At 47.3% G+C, this 18,519-nt stretch overlaps 2 protein-coding genes across 3 annotated transcripts in view; one reads left to right on the top strand and one right to left on the bottom strand.

Moving 5' to 3' along the window:
* Nucleotides 1–362: 362 nt before the first annotated feature.
* The window catches only part of RARRES1 (retinoic acid receptor responder 1), a 35,317-nt gene continuing 17,160 nt past the window's right edge, over nucleotides 363–18,519 (top strand). Inside the window, exon 1 of one of the 2 annotated variants that reach the window (XM_063620343.1) lies at nucleotides 363–704. In XM_063620343.1, the coding sequence (XP_063476413.1) occupies nucleotides 429–704 (276 nt within the window). In that variant the 5' untranslated portion in view covers nucleotides 363–428. The remainder of the gene's footprint in view (nucleotides 705–18,519) is intronic. The other variant, XM_063620342.1, reaches the window with a different exon arrangement.
* GFM1 (G elongation factor mitochondrial 1) overlaps nucleotides 17,959–18,519 on the bottom strand; it is a 70,961-nt gene continuing 70,400 nt past the window's right edge. Inside the window, exon 19 of the transcript XR_010116482.1 lies at nucleotides 17,959–18,415. The gene's annotated coding sequence lies outside the window, so the exon portion shown is untranslated. The remainder of the gene's footprint in view (nucleotides 18,416–18,519) is intronic.

The following is an 18,519-nucleotide window of genomic DNA, read 5'->3' as shown; positions in this document are numbered from 1 at the left end:
ATCCAAGCAGTTTCCCTCTAAACCCCCAGGGTTGCGAAACCGCAGGGGAAACGCCAAGTTCCTGAGCTGGGCTAGGGGCGCCGTACGAGGTAGCACGGGCGGGACGCGATTCCTCGGGGGAGGCGTCCCCACTGTCCCCCCAACCCCGTCCCTCTCCCCCTGCGGCCCCGGCCAGAAGCACCCGGCCCCGCGCCGCAGAGGCGATGCCGCATCCTGGCACCAAGCCCGGGCAGCGGGGAGGGGCAGAGAGAACCCAGGGGCTGCGGGAAGCGTGGAAAGGGAGTGGCCCCAAGGGGACCCGGGCTCGCTCCAGACCTTCGCCCCGGGGGCGGAGGGGAGGGGCCCACCACGGCCTTATTTCCGCGAGCGCCGGCACTGCCCGCTCCAAGCCCGGGTCTGTCGGGTGCCGAGCCAACTTTCTTGCGTCCATGGAGCCCCGCCGGCAACCGCTGCCCGCTCCCTGGTCCGGGCCCGGGGGGCCGCGCCCCACCGCCTCGCTGCTCGCGCTGCTGCTGTTGCTGGCCCCGGTGGTGGCGCCCGCGGGGTCCGGGGGCACCGACGACCCTGGGCAGCCTCAGGATGCGGCGATACCGCGCAGACTCCTGCAGGAGGCGGCGCGCGCGGCGCTTCACTTCTTCAACTTCCGGGCCGGCTCGCCCAGCGCGCTGCGAGTGCTGGCCGAGGTGCAGAAGGGCCGCGCGTGGGTGAGTGCGGAGCGACGCGCCGGGGCACGCGCCTGCCTGTCCGCGCACGGCGCTGGGCGGTGACACCTGGGTGCGCGCTTGCCGGCCCAACGGCTGATCCGCCAGGGAAGGTGCAGTGCGCACGACGCCCGGGGAGATCCCAGCTGGGCCTGGCGCCCCCGAAGTATCCCAGGGCCTGGAAGGGGCCCTTTGGAGCACAGCCTCTGCAGAAATCTGGCTCGTTCCTTCCAGCATTTATGAGGCCATAGGTTTTTCACAGGGCAGCGCTCTTGACTGCTCCCATACCTGGGAAAGAGATGCTTTGGGAAACTGAGGAACGGGCTGAAAAGGCAACATTTAATTTTTTCTGGAGGTACCCAGAGTTGGTTGCTATGGGTGTGCTTATTGTGCGCGCGCCCTACTGGTGGCTGCAGCCAAAGTTTTAGGCGGGATTTCCAAAATCTAAGCCAGTAGCCATACCATACCGCGGACGACTCTCTCTTGTTAATTGTAGTCCACCACGCTAGGGCTTCGGGGTAATGTGGTTGGAATTTACACGTAGGCCTGGCAGAAACCTGCTAATGCTGGCCTCTGCTTTGATCTAATAGAAGTCAGTGAATCCGGGCTCAGTGTTCTATATGAACCGAATGAATGAGAACTTTGCAACCCGTTGTTTGGTTGCTGATTTCAAGGCATTGACGGTAGGAATTGTCTTGTATGTGTCAAACTACTTTGCGTTCTTCATCCTATAAATTACACAAGTTACAGAACTACACTAAGTCTGTCCCAAAAGCAAAGTTGCTCCTTCTACAACCCCCAGATATTCCACAAAGCCTGCAGACACACGGCCTCAAAGAATCTGGAATTGAGTATCGCATGTATTTAATAAATAGGTGGAATTTTCAAGCGTAGCAGCAGGATTTTCACTTAACAGTACCCAACGCCTGGTAGCAGACACCATTGGAAAGTCCTTCAAGAAGCTCAGCCTCGGTTCTTCAAAACTTATTCCTGCAGCCGGCACGGCTATATTTATTGAATGATTAAATCAAATTGTTCCTAGAAAAAGGCAACCTGGCAGGGCGCGGTGGCTCATGCCTGTAATCCCAGCACTTTGCCAGGCCGAGGCGGGTGGATCACCTGAGGTCGGGAGTTCGAGACCAGCCTGACCAACATGGAGAAACCCTGTCTCTACTAAAAATACAAAATTAGCTGGGTGTGGTGGCGCATGCCTGTAATCCCAGCTACTTGGGAGACTGAGGCAGGAGAATCGCTTGAACTCGGGAGGCGGAGATTGCGGTGAGCCAAGATTGCGCCATTGCACTCCAGCCTGGGTAACAAGAGCAAAACTCCCTCTCAAAATAAAATAAATAAAATAAAATAAAATAATAAAGAAAAAGGCAACCTGGTGGGGCATGGTGGCTCACGCCTATAATCCCAGCACTTTGGGAGGCCGAGGTGGGCAAATCGCTTGAGCTCAGGAGTTGTAGACCAGACTGGGTAACATGGCAAAATACAATCTCTGCCAAAAATAAAAAAATTTAAAAATTAAAAAAAAATTAGCCGATGTGGTGGCATGGGCCCATGGTCCCAGCTACTCAGGAGGCTGAGATGAGAGGATTGCTTGAGCCCAGGACCCCAGGACCTGGAGGTTGCAGTGAGCAGAGAATGCGCCACTGCCCTCCAGCCTAGGCAACAGAGCGAGACCCTATGGGGAAAAAAAAAGAGAGAGAAAAAGAGAGAGAGGAAGGAAGGAAGGAGCAACTTATTCTTGTCACCTGTCTTTTTGTTTGTTTGTTTGTTTTTCTTTTTCTTTTTGTTTTGAGACAGAGTCTTGCTCTGTCACCCAGGCTGGAGTGCAACGCCACGATCTCAGCTCACTGCAACCTCCGCCTACCAGGTTCAAGTGATTCTCCTGCCTCAGCCTCCTGAGTAGCTGGGATTACAGGCACGTGCCACCATGCCTGGCTAAGTTTTGTATTTCTAGTAGAGACGGGGTTTCACCATGTTGGTCAGGCTGTTCTCGAACTCCTGACGTCGTGATCTGCCCGCCTGGGTCTCCGAAAGTGCTGGGATTACAGGCATAAGCCACCGCGCCCGGCCATCTTGTCACCTGTCTTAACAATCCTTGCTGTCTGAGATACAAAAAAGTTCAGTTTTCCTAGTCCAACAGAGCAGTGAGATAATGGAGCTTGAGAACTTTCTATCAAGGTAGGAGAGTAGCCAATGCCCAGAGCCTAAAGAAGGGGCCTCTGAGGATTTGCTCCCTGGTTACCAGGGGCAGGATTCCCTACAGAAAACCAAGCTCACTCAGATTTCTAAGGTACACCAGTTTTCAATCCCAGAGATTTTTTTCCCCCTTCCAAACCCATTTTATAAAGGAATAATAGGCTGGGCGTGGTGGCTCATGCCTGTAATCTCAGCACTTTGGGAGGCCGAGGTGGGCAGATTACAAGGTCAGGAGTTCAAGACCAGCCTGGCCAAGATGGTGAAACCCCTTCTCTACTAAAAATACAAAAAAAAAATCAGCCGGGCATGGTAGCAGCCACCTGTAATCCCAGCTACTCGGGAGGCTGAGATAGAGAATGGCTTGAACCCGGGAGGCGGAGGTTGCAGTGAGCCAAGATGGTGCCACTGCACTCCAGCCTGGGTGACAGAGCGAGACTCCATCTCAAAAAAAAAAACGGGGGGAATAATAAAATAGCTTGCATTATCATGCACTTAGTCACCCCCTTGAAAATAAAATAAGACACTTGACATCCTTCATAAAATAATCAAACTAGCTCTCAAAACCTGAGTGAATAAAGTAAAAATTCCCAGCCCCTGCATTGCTCCAATGAGGACGCAGGGGCTGGGAATTTTATGTAAGTTATATAAATCTTAAAGAGGTCTTAAACATCATTTAGTCCAATGGCTTTGGGGAAGGTTATTTAAGTCTTTTCTGGCTATTTCCCTGTTTGGAATGGAAATAATTCATGTTCTGCCAACAATGTCAGGTGGTCTGTGGAGTCATATAAGATGATATGAGTGCCAATTAGAAACTATAAAAATGTGAGTTCAGGGGTAGTCTGTTCATCCATTAGCTATGTATTGAATGCTTACTCTGTGCCAGGAACTGGGCTAGATAGTATGGCCTGATTCACATTTAGCATAGGGTCATTAGGGAAGGCCTCTTTGAGATTCCCTCAGTTTTGAAGCACTCCGCTGCCTGAGTGAAGAGTGCAGACACACCTACATGGTGCTTTCAGTGTAGTCATAAGAAATTCCTGCCTCCATTATAAGAGCAGTCATAGCACTGGGGAGAAGTAAAACATGGGCCAGGTGCGGTGGCTCCCGCATGTAATCCCAGTACTTTGGGAGGTTGAGGCAAGCAGATCACTGGAGGTCAGGAGTTCGAGACCAGCCTGGCCAACATGGTGAAACCCCCATCTCTACTAAAAGTACAAAAATTAGCCAGGTATGGTGATGCGTTTCTATAATCCTAGCTACACAGGAGGTTGAGGCATGAGAATCACTTGAACCCAGGAGGCAGAGGTTGCAGTGAGCAAAGATCATGCCACTGTACTCCAGCCTGGGTGACAGAGCGGGAATCTGTCTCAAAAAAAAAAAAAAAAGAAACCACGATTGATCTCCAAACGCAGGTTTGCACTCTACCCAACCAGTGCATTGTTGGACTGAGTGCTCAGCTGCTGCAAAATGTCTATCGTCCATCCAGAACTGACCCTGAGGGGCAAGCAGGTAGCCAGGTAGGGGAGAGAAGTGTAGCTCATGGGTATCCCTCCCCATTCTAGGGGTCACTGCATTCCTTTGTAAGATGAGAGGCTGAGATGAAGTCAGGGTTTTTCAAACTAAGGGCTCACTAGGGTTATAACGTCAATTTAGTGTGGGATCCGGTTTTTTTTTTTTTTTTTTAACGAAATAGTATAGACTACAAACGATTAGAGTGTATTGCAAAAGCAAGGGTAAGTAGTGTCTCCAAATGTGTTTCAGATATATATGTGTGACCTAGGTCACAATGAGAAATGCAGTTCTTGCTGTGGGTTGCAGCTTTAAAAAGTTTTGAAAGCCTTTAGACTAAATGATGTTTAAGACCTCTTCTCCCTCTGAAATTCTTTGATTCCGTGAGCTGTTGGCGCGTCAAGTTATCTTTCATTTTAAAAACACTGTTGCCCTCTGGTGGTGAAATGCAGCAATAGCTGTGGCTGTAAATTCAAGGAAGAACTAAGTGCTAGCTGGAGTTGGGTGGAGTGGAGGAAGTGTTGTTTTGTTTTGTTGCTAATTGCAGGCGAGATCACAGACCACGATTTGTGTTCCCCCACTGCCCCCACCTGATGCCTTTCTTACCTGGCCTTACACTACCTTTCCATAACCAATGAGGCTTTTACTTTTCTAATATTACATGGCATAGGCTCAGGACCCACAGTTGGAGTGGTGGGAGATTTTGGATGGTGCTGAGCGATCTTATGCTTCCCAGGGTTTCCTGGATCACCCCCACAATGTTTGCCCTGCTCCTGACTATTCGAGGCTGTTCCTTACTTGGAGACAAGTCTCCTCTTGCCACTCAGCAAGTTCTGGGACCACTGGCTCTGCGTGGAGCATTTGGTGAGAGGCCGGCCTTTTACTAACATTTTGAGAGACTAGCTGAAATCTTCAAGTGTACACACTCTATAAGAAGGTCAACCCATTCTGGAATCCGCTATTGTTTAGGAATTGGCCACTTAAACAAAACACCCTCTGACCTGGCCAAGACCAGTGGTTGGAAACATACTTTAAACAGTTGATCAAAGCATACGGGGAGCTATGCCCATACCTTAATTGCTTCAATTTAAAATAAAATCTCTAAGTGTACATTTATCATCTATCTTTTGATATAGGGCCAAGGCCATTTAATTGGAGCTCCTTGCAGTCTGCATTGGTCATTTCTTGCATTGTTACAAAGGAATATTTGAGACTGGGTAATTTATAAAGAAAAGAGCTTTGATTGGCTCATGGTTTTGCAGGCTCCCCAAGAAGTGTGGTGCTGGCATCTGCTTCTGGTGAGGCCTCAAGGAGCTTACAATCATGGCGGAGGGCGACAGGGAGCCAGCATGTCACATGGCAAGAACGGAAGCAAGAGAGCAAGTGGGGAGCTGCCACCCACTTAAACAAGCAGATCTCAGAGCAAGAATTCACGTTATCACTAAGGGGATGGTGCCAAACCATTAATGAAGGACCCACCTCCATAATCCAGTCACCTCCCACCAGGGCCCTCTCATCTCCAAATTGGAAAGCACATTTCAACATGAGATTTGAAGAGGACAAACATCCAAACCATATCACAGTCTTTCTAGTAAGAAAACACACCCATGGGGAATCGTTTGTGGTTTCCATTTTTGTTTACTTATGGTAGAATGAGCTCTCAAAGAATACACTGAACAATCCTCTGCTTTTACTTTTTCTTGCCTAATCTCAGCTAATTGACACCAATTCAACAGCTAAATTTCTAAACATTTAACTTGATTTCATGGACATGACATCTTTCTTTGTACCCGCTCTTCACCAGTTTACATAATATTTACTTATGTAATTAGGTACTAAGTACCTCTGATATATGCAAGTTTGGGAGCAAAGCAGCTGGCTTTGGGTAAGCATCAGGCCAGGCCCATACAGGCCACGCCCGTGCTCTGGGGTTCAGGCCACCGTGGGTCTGACAGCAAGCATGGAGCCCTGTCCACTAGGCCACAAGGCAGTTAGGAGAGCACTTACTCTACTATGAAAAACTTTATTCCTTTGTGATTTCTCAATCTATAAAGCACATCTATAAAGCACGTTAATACAACATAATTTAATTACTGCTCTTGAGGTCTTCTCTCCATTAATGTCAATAATTCAGAGGTGATCATTCAGGAGACTAGGAAAGCAAAACATTAAATTGTCCATAGAAACAAAAACTGGAGAATTAAAAAGGCTGCAATGATCATAGAGGGAGAAGATAAGTAATAAAATACTCAAGTGAACTAGTCTTAATTTTCACGTAAGGAAAGCTCCCAAGGGCTTTTATAGGCATTAGGAAAGAACGGCAGGGAGGGGGATATTTGCGAGATAAACTAGGATCTCTTCAGTGCCCGCACACTGCCCTAAGGATGAAACATAACAATTCTGAAAGCACTGAACAGACAGGCAGGAATCTCTCCTTCCAGGCAATGTTTGTGCTGAAATAGCACAGATGTGCCCATGGTCTCCACCCCACCACCCACCACAGCACCCACTTGGTCCGCAGACTCTGATCGCAGAGTCTGGGTCTAGCATGGGGTGGGAAAGGCCACTAGGTCCTGGAGTTAAAGCTTTGACTTTGACCTCCTTGGCACTTTGCCTCAATCTCCTAAGCTAACTGCACCCGGATGAGCTAGCCAGTAGGAATTTTTTTTTACCATTTTATAATAAATTGTTTTTAAACCACAATTTTTTATTTACCAGCCCACGATATTTTCCACTTGGCTTTCCACATGTGGAGCCATAGCCAAGGATGCATGTAATCACAGAGCATTAGTAATGTCCCACATCAAGACCGGTGGTGGTGGGTCATGATTGTTAACTGCCAGAAGTCTGGCTTGGCTGCAGCCTCATCCTTTAAGGACCTAGGTTGTTCTTCTGGAGACTGCATGTAAATAATCAGCCCACAACGACTGACATTGTGAGGGATGGAAGGTTATACATACACACACACTCACCCAAATCCAACCTGACCCTTGATCTCACTTGCTGTTAAGCAGTGTATCACCCCAGAGATGTATGACACTTATGTGACCTCGGCATTTATTTGCCTTTTTGGATGGTGCCTCAGTTGAAGAATGTTTCACAGAGATGGTCCCACAGTGGTTGGGGACAGTAGCCATAACAAGTCCACTGGCTGACTTGCTATGGTTGTTCAGGATGTCCCTAGCCAGAAAAGTCAGATTACAAAAGGAAAATCTTGGCCGGGCATTTGGCTCACGCCTGTAATCCCAGCACTTTGGGAGGCCAAGGTTGGAGGACTGCTTGAGCCCAGGAGTTCAAGACCAGCCTGGGCAACATGATGAGACCCCATCTCTACAAAAAATAAATTAGCCACATGTGGTGGCACATACTTGTAGTCCCAGCTACTTGGAAGGCTGAGGTGGGAGAATCACCTGACCCTGGGAAAGCTGAGGCTGCAGTGAGCCCTGATTGCACCACTGCCTTCCAGGCTGGGCTAAGAGTGAGACCCTGTCTGAAAAAAAAAAAAAAAGAAAGGGAGTCTTGTACCATGGCTGTGTATGGGATGTATGTGATCCATGGTCATCCCAAGCGCACATGCCCACACAGAACGTGACATTAAGGATCACAGTAATTCTGTATCGGTATTGTGTCCTATTGCTGCTGTAACAAATGACCTCAGATTTAGTGAGTTAAAACAACACGAACTTACTCACTTATGGTTCTGGAGGGTAGAGGCCTGAAACGGGTCTCCCTGGGCTAAAATTAAGGTGTCTGCAGGGCTTTGTTCCTTCTGGAGGCTCTAGGGGAGAATCCATTTCCGGCTTCTAGAGACCACCTGTGCTCCTTGGCTCATGACTCGATCCTCCATCAAAGCAAGCAGAATAGCATCTTCTGATTATGACACTACTGTCTGCTTCTCATAGGACCCTTGTGATTACTTTGTGCCCACAGGAATAATCCAGAATAATCCCATCTCAAGATCCTTAATCACATTGGCAAAATCCTTTTTGCCATGTCAAATAACATAGTCACAGATGCCAGGGATTAGGAAGTGGACATCTTTGGGCGCAAGGTGTGGTGGGGCATTATTCAGCCTACCACCCCCAGTGTCCAGACTGGCTGTGAGCTCCTGCAAATATTTACCACTCTGCCTGACATATGCCGGTACCCAGAAAATGCAGCTCTTGCTCCCACCTCCTGTCTTGCTGACCTCTGCAGCCTTGGTAACCTCACATGTGAACCCACCTGCCCTCTCCTCTCTCAGTACTCGACCATAGGCTGCTTTGTCAAAGCTCTTCAACAGCCAATTTTCTTTCCACTCTGCCCATGTGCTTGCCTATCCCAAATGAGATGGTCAGCTTCTACAGGGTGCAAGGTATTATATCATGTCTCTATCTCCTTCATTGCACTAGCACACGGCCTGCTAGAGACAAATATTAGATATTTGTTAAATTAAATGAAGGTAGCTGGAAGGGTGCTGAAATCATTGAGGCACCTGCAACAGGGAGACAGGCAAGACCCAGCCCATTCCCATTGCTCCCAGCAGGCGAAAAGGAGACCTGAAGCCTCATGTCCCACTCTCAACCAGCCTTTTCTGATTATCCCCACCTGAGGCCAGAGGGGACGTGGAGGGGGCAGCTGCCTCTGGCCACTTCCACTCACTTCCTACCCCAAATCAAGAAAGTGGGACCCAGGCAGGGTTGGCTGAGAGAGAGGACACACAGTATTCTGACTCTCCTCTCCACTGCTACTTAGCCTGAGAAAGCAAAGCATTCGCACGCAAAGGGCTCCTTGGGCCCCACTGCCTGAGCCTGATCAGAAGGTAACTGACTTCTGTTCCATAAACTGTATTTGCTTTATCTGGCCTTGCCCGAGAGAAGGAAAATGCAATAAGATGATTCCAGGGTATAATATAATATACTGATGCTGTCTCCGTCTGGAACATAAGGATAGCACAGCAATTTCTATGCACAAATGAGTTGTTTACTTGTCTCCAACCAAGCCTGACTCATAAAAGTAACCTTATAAAATGAAGAAGTTTGCTTTTACTGGAATAGCCTGACATTTATGTTTTCTTATCAAATGTGAATGCTGGAGGCGACATTTAGGAGCTGAGTCTGTTAGACCAGTGAGTCCCAAGATGCGTGGAGGGAGACTGGAATTACCTGTGAGCTCATCCCCACCCACCCACTGCCAGCCTGAGAACAGGAAATTTAACGTTGTCACAACCGGCACTAACACAACAGGAAGGACCACCGCTTAGCAACCAATGACAGACACCGCAGAGAGGGGGAAAATGGGAAGTGTTTTCTGTAGAGGAGCTTTGGGCAGAATCATGTCTTTGGAGACTCCTCCATGGGGTGGTGCACAGCGAGGTTTCTCCAGGACACCATCCCTGCTCTTTCATTTGCTCCACGTTTTTGTGGTGTTTTGAGAGAGTTTAAAGGGGATGTTAGATTTTTTCTTTTTTTTTGAGACGGAGTCTTGCTCTGTCGCCCAGGCTGGAGTGCAATGGCGTGATCTTGGCTCACTGCAACCTCCACCTCCCGGGTTCAGGCCATTCTCCTGCCTCAGCCTCCCAAGTAGCTGGGACTACAGGTGCCCACCACCATGCCCAGCTAACTTTTTGTATTTTTAGTAGAGATGGGGTTTCACCATGTTGGCGAGGATGCTCTCAATCTCCTGACCTCGTAATCCACCCACTTCAGCCTCCCAAAGTGCTGGGATTACAGGCATGAGCCACCGTGCCCGGCCAGGATGTTCAATGTTTTAAATGTGCTCTTAGAATACATAAATACCTATTCTCTATCCCTCATCAAGTTCCTTGGGTTCATTTCTAACACACCCAATATTTCAGTGACTTTACCCAATCTTTCAAATATTGGAAAATATTTAAATATTTTAATATTTCAAATGGACTTTATGCAATTTTGGTGATTTTATGCAATATTTCAGAAAAAGTGGGTAACATCTAAAGATAGTACAGACACCTACTGGAAGAAAAATCTTTGATCCATTAACATGAAAACAAAGCTTTGTGGTTTAGTATAAACAGCTTTCACTGAAAACAGGACATGACATTGTAGAGTTGCTATTAGAATAAGCAGTTTTAACTTCTTGGTGCATATACAAATGTCATTATAAAACAAAGTAGTTATCCATCTAACAGGAAGCAAGGAGGGAATTTTCTTTAAAAATTATTTTAGTCCATACTGCCTTCTTCAAGTGTTCCTTCTGGATACTCTTTTTTTTTTTTTTTTTGAGTTTCGTTTTTGTTGCCCAGGCTGCAGTGCAATGACGCCATCTCGGCTCACCCGCAAACTCCACCTCCTGTCTACTTCAGCCTCCCGAGTAGCTGGAATTACAGGTGTGCACCACCACGCCCAGCTAATTTCATATTTTTAGTAGAGACGAGGTTTTCTCCATGTTGGTCAGGCTGGTCTCGAACACTGGACCTCAGGTGATCTGCCCACCTTGGCCTCCCAAAGTGCTGGGATTACAGGCATGGGCCACCATGCCCAGCCCAAGTGTTCCTTCTCGAAGAACAGCACATACTTTGTCACCATGGAGTTTATCAGTTGCAACTGCTGAAGCAGAGGGTAGACCTGTCATCTGCACTTTCTAAGGTATCATAATCTGATTCACCAGAAACTCCAGGGTCCTGAAGTCACCATACTTTGAAAGAACACTCCTCCATTTCATTTGGTCCTGATGATATTCTCAGGCATTTGGAGAGAATTAATGGTCCCGGTGTCAATCTCCTAATTAGCCGTCAGCTGTATCCTAGTGATTAACATCTGATCTACATGTCACTTCCTACCTGCACCCCTTAGACCTTCAGTGGTTCCACTCAGTAGCTAGAGAGTTCTCAAAGTGTGGTCCCTGGACCAACGGGATCAGCATCATGTGGAACTTGTTAAAATGCAAGTTCTCAGGCCCCACCCCAGACCTCCTGAATCAAAACTCTGGGTGTGGACCCAGCATGCTGGGTCTTAGCAAGCCCTGTAGGGGATTGCATGGCACACTCAGGTTTGAGACTCACTGCTCTAGAATGAAGTCCCTGTAAGAGACCATCTCTAATCGGATCCCCCACCCACCACTGTAACCTCAACCCCAAGTCTACCCTGACTTAATCTGCTAACTGCCCCAGGCTGGGCTGCTCGCTTCCATGCCCTAGCACACACGCTACCTTTCCAGAGCACCCTCTCCCTCTCTCTTGTCTAATCCTAGTCCTTCCTGGAGATGTTCCCACCTGCACTGGGTTATACTTTCATTTATACCTTGTCTGAAAGGGTCTGCATCCAGGGGCTCCTTCTAAAGTCTTAGATCACCTTTTGTTATGAGTTGAGGTGTGTCTTCTAAAAAGAAATGTTATATCCAAAAAGTTCTAACCCTCAGTGACTAGGAATGTGACCTTAGTTGTAAACAGAGTCTTTGAAGATGTAATTAAGTTAAGATGAGGTCATACTGGATTAGAATGGGCCCTAAATCCAATGGCTCCTGTCCTTATATAATATTAAGGCCATGTGGATATGCAAACAGACTTAGACGAAGACCACCATTTAAAGATAAAGGCGGTCTGGAGGATCCCTTGAGCCCAGGAGTTTGAGGCTGCAGTGAGCTATGATTGCACCACTGCACTCCAGCCTGGGCAAAAAGAGCAAGACCCATCTCAAAAACAAACAAACAATAATAGAGGCAGAGATTGGAGTGATTCAGTTGCAAACTAAAGAATGCCAAGATTGACAGCCACCACCTAAAACTAGGAAGAGGCAAGGAGGGATTCTACCCAGAGTCTCAGAGGAAGCATGGCCCTGCTGACAACTTGAGATTGGCCTTCTGGCCTCCAGAACTGTATGAGAATAAATATCTGTTGTTTTAAGCCACCTAGTTTGTGGTACTTTGTTATAGTAGCCCTAGCACACTAACACACACACCATGCTGGCAGTTTCCCTTCCAGAGGAAGGTTCGGAGTGGTTCTTGTCCACAGGGACCTTGGTTACAAGCACAGTCCAAGAGCATCCCAGCTCTCTCTCTCTCTCTCTCTCTCACACACACACACACACACACACCAGCAGACAGCTTTTATTCTTCCTTTTCTTAGATAGGTTGCTGGGCTCTATTTTTCTGTGCAGTCCTGTGTGGTATTTGGTAAGAACGGGGCTCGGCAGGCCAGTTTTCCTGCTTCCTGTGTTGTGACTTTGGCCAATTCCTTAACTTTGGTCAAGTGCTTCCATTTCTTCATCCCTAAAATGGTGATAACAATCATACCTACTAAAGGGCTTTAGTGATGTAATAGGTTAGTACATGGGTACCATGTTGGGTCGGGTGAGGCACATAGTAAGAGTACAACATGTAATCACTTTTATCATGATTCCCTCCGATGGTGGCAGGAAGCTTCATATGTAAGCACTGAATGAATGCTTAATATTGATTTGCTAAGGATTTGAGGATCATTTACCAAAAAATAAATAAATAAAATCTAGTGTGATGAGTTCAGGTCTTTGAAAGCATTCCATTGTACATTCTCTCAAACAGGTCTTTGAAAGTGGCCTGTTTCCCTCCAAACTGATTGCAAATCAAACCAAAATCAAAGTGCTGATCAGTCACTGAAGAGTACATGGTGGTATGGCGTACAAGGAAGGGGAGGTGGAAGGTATATGGGGAGGGGGATGGGACTGCCTCTTCTCACTGTCCAGTGGGGCCAAAACTCACCTGTAAAATAAACACACAAAAAGTAAGGGCCGGGTGCAGTGGCTCAAGCCTGTAATCCCAACACTTTGGGAGGCTGAGGGAGGTGGATCACCTGAGGTCAGGAGTTCAAGACCAGCCTGGCCAAAATGGTAAAACCCCGTCTCTGCTTAAAATACAACAATTAGCCGGGTGTGGTGGCAAATGCCTGTAATCCCAGCTACTTGGGAGGCTGAGGGAGGACAATCACTTGAACCTGGGAGGTGGAGGGTGCAGTGAGCTGAGACTACACCATTGCACTCCAGCCTGGGTGAGAGAGTGAGACTCTGTCTCAAAAAAAAAAAAAAAAATTAGAGCATAAACCATGTTATTAGTGGCCCATGATTATGAAGAATTTAGTTCCAGGCTGTAGTACACAAGTCTTCTTTTATACATAATTTTTTAAAAATCTGCAGTGAAGAGCTACTAATTAATTCCTGCAGGTTATACAGTCATATGGTCATTTGCTTGCTTTTTCTTATTAAATAGCCCTTTTCCGAAAAATACTGGAACAATGTGCTCTGCCTTTGGCTGTGTTTAAAGAAAGGGATGTCAAGTTTCCTGATCTGTTTCACAGATGGGCAGTTATGGGAGTGTGTTGGGGAAAGGAATGAAATCACTGTAATCTATATTACAGGAATCCTTCTTTCCTCAGGAAAGCTAGAATTGTTGGTCACCTTTCCTCGTGTCAGATTTGGCTGTCTCAAAAAAGTCTACTTACTTTTTTCACGGCTTTGAATTTAATGGATTAGCTTTACACCATGTGGCTGTAGCAACCTGCTGTGTAAGTCCCAGAGGAAGCATCCCTGGGCAAGACCAGAGGTCTTTATAAGGTGAGTGCCTCCAAAGCCCCACCTCCCCACACGGTGCCTCAGGGAACATCCTTATATGAGTCAGTTTCTTCACAGACCTCCATCATAATTTCTCTAGGATACATGCCCAGAGTGGTATTTCTAGGTCACAGGGCATTCACACATAAGCTTGATTTGACCATGTATGCCAGATTGCATATGCCAGACTGCAGTCGTAAAGCCCCAAACCCCGCCCAGCAATGGGCCCTGTCCACTTTCTGATTGCCAGTCTACTAGTGGTACTGTACTAACTCATTGCTTATTTAATTTGCATTTTTATATTTCTGTAATTACTAATGAGTTTGAGCAGGCCTTCAGAGCTTTGTTAGCATACTTAATACATGTAGGGTGCTTAGAACGGTACCAGGCAATTGGCCAAATTATTGGGCTACTTGCATTATTGTGTACACACAAGCATATTTTAAATGACACAATGTTAAAAATGTTGTTTTAAGGCCAGGCGCAGTGGCTCACGCCTGTAATCCCAGCACTTTGGGAGGCCGAAGCGAGCAGATCATGAGGTCAGGAGATCAAGACCATCCTGGCTAACATGGTGAAACTCCGTCTCTACTAAAAATACAAAAAACTAGCTGGGCATGGTGGCATGTGCCTGTAGTCCCAGCTACTCGGGAGACTGAGGCAGGAGAGTCTCTTGAACCCAGGAGGGAGAGGTTGCAGTGAGCTGAGATCATGCAACTGTGCTCCAGCCTGGGCGACAGAGCAAGACTCTTGTCTCAAAAAAAAAAAAAAAAGTTGTCTTAATATAAAGTGTATTCTAGTGATGATTTCTGATCTTGAATTACCTGCTTCTTTTTTACTTTCTGATAGGACTTGGGGTTTGGTGGTTTGACTGCTCTCACGTGGCTGGTGGGAGGGTGGCCTGCTGCAGCCTGGCTGGGGGGCAACCTGGCATACTTGGTCCACCATATGCTTCTCTCCATTTCCACTGTCGTCCCCTTGGCTCCAAGCCCTGCTCCCTCTCCCCCGCCCCCTCAGCCAGCCTCCTGCTCTCTCTACATTCACTCTGCACAAGCCCTCACTCCAGCATCATTCTCCACACTCCAGCTGAAGGGATCTTTTCAAAATCCCTCCTTCTGGTCCCTGGCTTTCCGTTTCTCTCAGAACAAAATCCTCTCTGTGGCCTGCAGGTGTGGCCCTTGCCACCCAGTCAGCCTCTTACAGTGTCCCAGCTCCAGCTCCAGTCTTTCTGCCCTGGGGCCCCATGGCTGCTCCTCAGGCCCTTGCCAGCTCTCCTCCCCCAACCAAGACCAAGTCCTTCTTCACCTTCAGAGTTCAGCTCAAATGTCGCTTCCCTGATCCCTAGACTAGACCAATTCTCCAGCTATCCTCTCATAGCTCTTAAGTCAGCCACAATCAAATAATCAATCCTACAATGCTCTATTTAAGGCCCTCTCCCGCTAGGCTGCCCTGAGAGCGGCCGCTGCTGTTTTGCTCTGTCTTTCCTGCACCCAGCACAGTACTTGGAATAAGGTAGAAGCTGAAATCATGGAGTGATGTTGTTGAATATCAAGGACCCCTTTATCACAGAACATTTTAAATCAAGGACAGCCAAAGTTCAACACAATCCTAAAACCACTGGAGAGCAAGTGCGAGACACTGTGTCCAGAGGAAGGTGGCCCTGGCTCCTGCCCACCCCACACACAGGCCTGTGGCTGTGTGGCTCATCTCACCAGAGCAAAACAGCACGGGGCACTTGTGACTCAGAGGAAGGGAGAAGGGATAGGCCTTTGTGAGAGATAAAAGCACTGTGTCTTGATACAGGATAAAGTACAACCAAAAATATAAACATTTTATTTTGGATGAAATGTGGACACTTTTAAGAGTGCCTTGTTAACCGGGCGCAGTGAGTCACGCCTATAATCCTAGCACTTTGGGAGGCCGAGGCAGGCGGATTGCCTGACCTGAGGAGTTCGAAACCAGCCTGGGCAACACGGTGAAAACCTGTCTCTACTAAAATACAAAAAATTAGCCAGGTGTGGCAGCGTGCACCTGTAGTCCCAGCTACGCAGCAGGCTGAGGCAGGAGAATTGCTTGAACTCAGGAGGCGGAGGTTGCAGTGAGCCGAGATCGTGCCACTGCACTCCAGCCTGGGTGACAGAGCAAGACTCTGCCTCCAAAAAAAAAAAAAAAAAAAAAAAAAAAAGAGTGCTTTCCTTAAAACAAAATAAATCAAATCAGCAAAGAAAATAACTCTTTAAAAAAAGGACAGACTCCACACCAGCTCAAAGCCCTTCTCACTTTGCCTCCATGTGTTTCCAGAACACTGTTGCGTCAAATCCTAAGTCCTGTATTCAAAATATGCACAATTATATCAAGAATAAGGAAGACTTTAGTGAATCTTTTTGCATAGCATATAACCATGCCCCAACATATCGACGTGAAGGCTGATGTTCCTCAGGATTCTTATTCTCTTATTCTACACATCTTCCCTGGGGGATTGCATCAAATTCTATGGCTTTCACCACTACCTCTGCTGATCCTACTTCTATAACCCTCAGCATTTTCCGAGACATCTCAAATTTCCCCACGTGCCAGAGATTGAACCCTCCCAACTCGGCTTCTTCCTCATCTCATGAATGGCCTCCGCGCCCACCCCTGCCCACCTCACAGCTAGAAACCTGAGGGTGTTGCTGACTCCTCTGCAAGAGGCTGTACCTAGGAAGCCCCTACTCAACAGGACAGGCAGACTCCCAGGTGCTGCGGTGCACAGAGCAGGGGCGGGGCTGGTGCAGCGACCCATTCAAGGCTTAGAACCCACTGGCAAGCAGAAGTGTCGCCTTCTGAGTGTTAGTTGTTTGTGGGTGCCCATGTGGCTGGGAGTGTGAGAGGCAGCAAGCCACAGCCCTGTGTTCCTCCCACACTGGCAGGTACTAAGGATGCTGAACTTCAGGAATCTTTGAGATAGAGATCATGGGAGCCTTGTCCAGCCACTGTCAGGAATGTCTCATTTATATCCTTTCACTACTCATTGGGTGTTTCAGGAGCAACCCTGATGGGAGCCCATGTTATATAACGTCCCCTATCCTTGAACTTGGGTCAGTCTCGTGTTTAGCCCAGTTCTTCTGCTCTCTTATGCCTATAGATTTTAGTAATAATAAAAATAGTAAACAGACATTGAAGTTTGCGCTGACCCAGGCACTGTCCTAAACCCTGTTTATGCTGTATCCTACTGTTCACAACACCCTGTGTACTGTGGATATGTTTAATGTTACTCTTGCAGACTTTGGGATCAAATTCCAAGTCATCTTCAAAAAAAGTGAGGCTTTCCATGCCCTTGCACCCACCTCCCCAGACACCTTTTCTCCAGCTTCACTGTCCCCCTGGAATTACAAACCCTACATCCCACTCCCACACCTTTGTCTAACACTGGCTCCTCAAAGAGTTAGTTTAGGCCTCACCCACTCTAGAAAGCCTCCCGCAGGCTGCGCTCTACCACATTGATCAGCTACACTACAAAACTGTTTCCAAGATAGAAGTAGATCTCTGGAAAGGCCGGGCTGGATGTCATATTTCTTCATATCTCCCCAAGGCCTGGCATAGTAGGTGATAAACAGTGAATGAGTGAATAGACAGACGTGTGTGTGCGTTGTGTAAACCAAAATCAGTGCTTCAGCTTACAACAGAACTCGTTTGAAGATTGACGATGAGCCCTCAGCAAACTGCTCTGTGTGCAATGCTCTCGGGAATTCTCTCTCCTTCCCCAGCAACATCTATACATGTACAAGGTTAAATATTCCCTACATAAATAACTGCCAAGGAATCCTTTCCTTCCCTTCTCCAGTTTCCCAGCATTTTTTAAGAATCTATAATAGGAATGGATGCTATCCGGTCTATTTAAAATAAAATAATGCTGTTTGTTTATTGCATTGCTACGCTAAGATGCAAAGGAAACTGGTGTTTCCAGAGTCCAACCTTAATCAATGCTATGTGAAGTAACTTCAGCTCTATACGACAGCAAGTTCCCTTTCCTCTCTAGGAAGTATTTGTTTTTACTGATTTATCATTTTGCTCTCTTAAAAAAAAGATGGCAAATAATAAGAACTTCTTCTAAACAGTTTAAATTGCCATAATGACATAGACATGTATATTCCAAAATATGCATTGGAATCAATTCAACAGTTTTAAAAGGCTAAACATTAACATTTCTGAAGTTTAAAAGTATGCTTGCCTGTAAAAACTGCAAACGAAAGAAAGAGGATAGCATTGGAAGACTTCTTCAGTGTTGCTGATTCATCCTGTTGCAGACTGAAGTTCCACCTCACGCCTGCACTTGTGGGTCCCCTCTGCCTGTACCAGGCATCCCCCACCTAGATCTGGGATGGCTGCTTCCTTCCTGTCCTGCCGGTCTCATCTTTGAGATCGCCTCGTGCCAAGCACCTTCCTACACCACCGCTGTCTTTCTTCATTCATCAGCCCCTGAAAGCATAATTATTACTTGTTGTGAGTTTGTTGCCAGCATCCCCCATTGGGCTATGGGTGGCAGGAGGGCAAGTCCTTGTCAGTCCTGCTCACTGATGTGG

Source organism: Symphalangus syndactylus, chromosome 17 (assembly GCF_028878055.3).
Source record: "Symphalangus syndactylus isolate Jambi chromosome 17, NHGRI_mSymSyn1-v2.1_pri, whole genome shotgun sequence".
NCBI classification, from domain to species: domain Eukaryota; kingdom Metazoa; phylum Chordata; class Mammalia; order Primates; family Hylobatidae; genus Symphalangus; species Symphalangus syndactylus.
The sequence above is the reverse complement of the archived record's forward strand: the minus strand, read 5'-3'. Positions and strand labels throughout refer to the sequence as shown.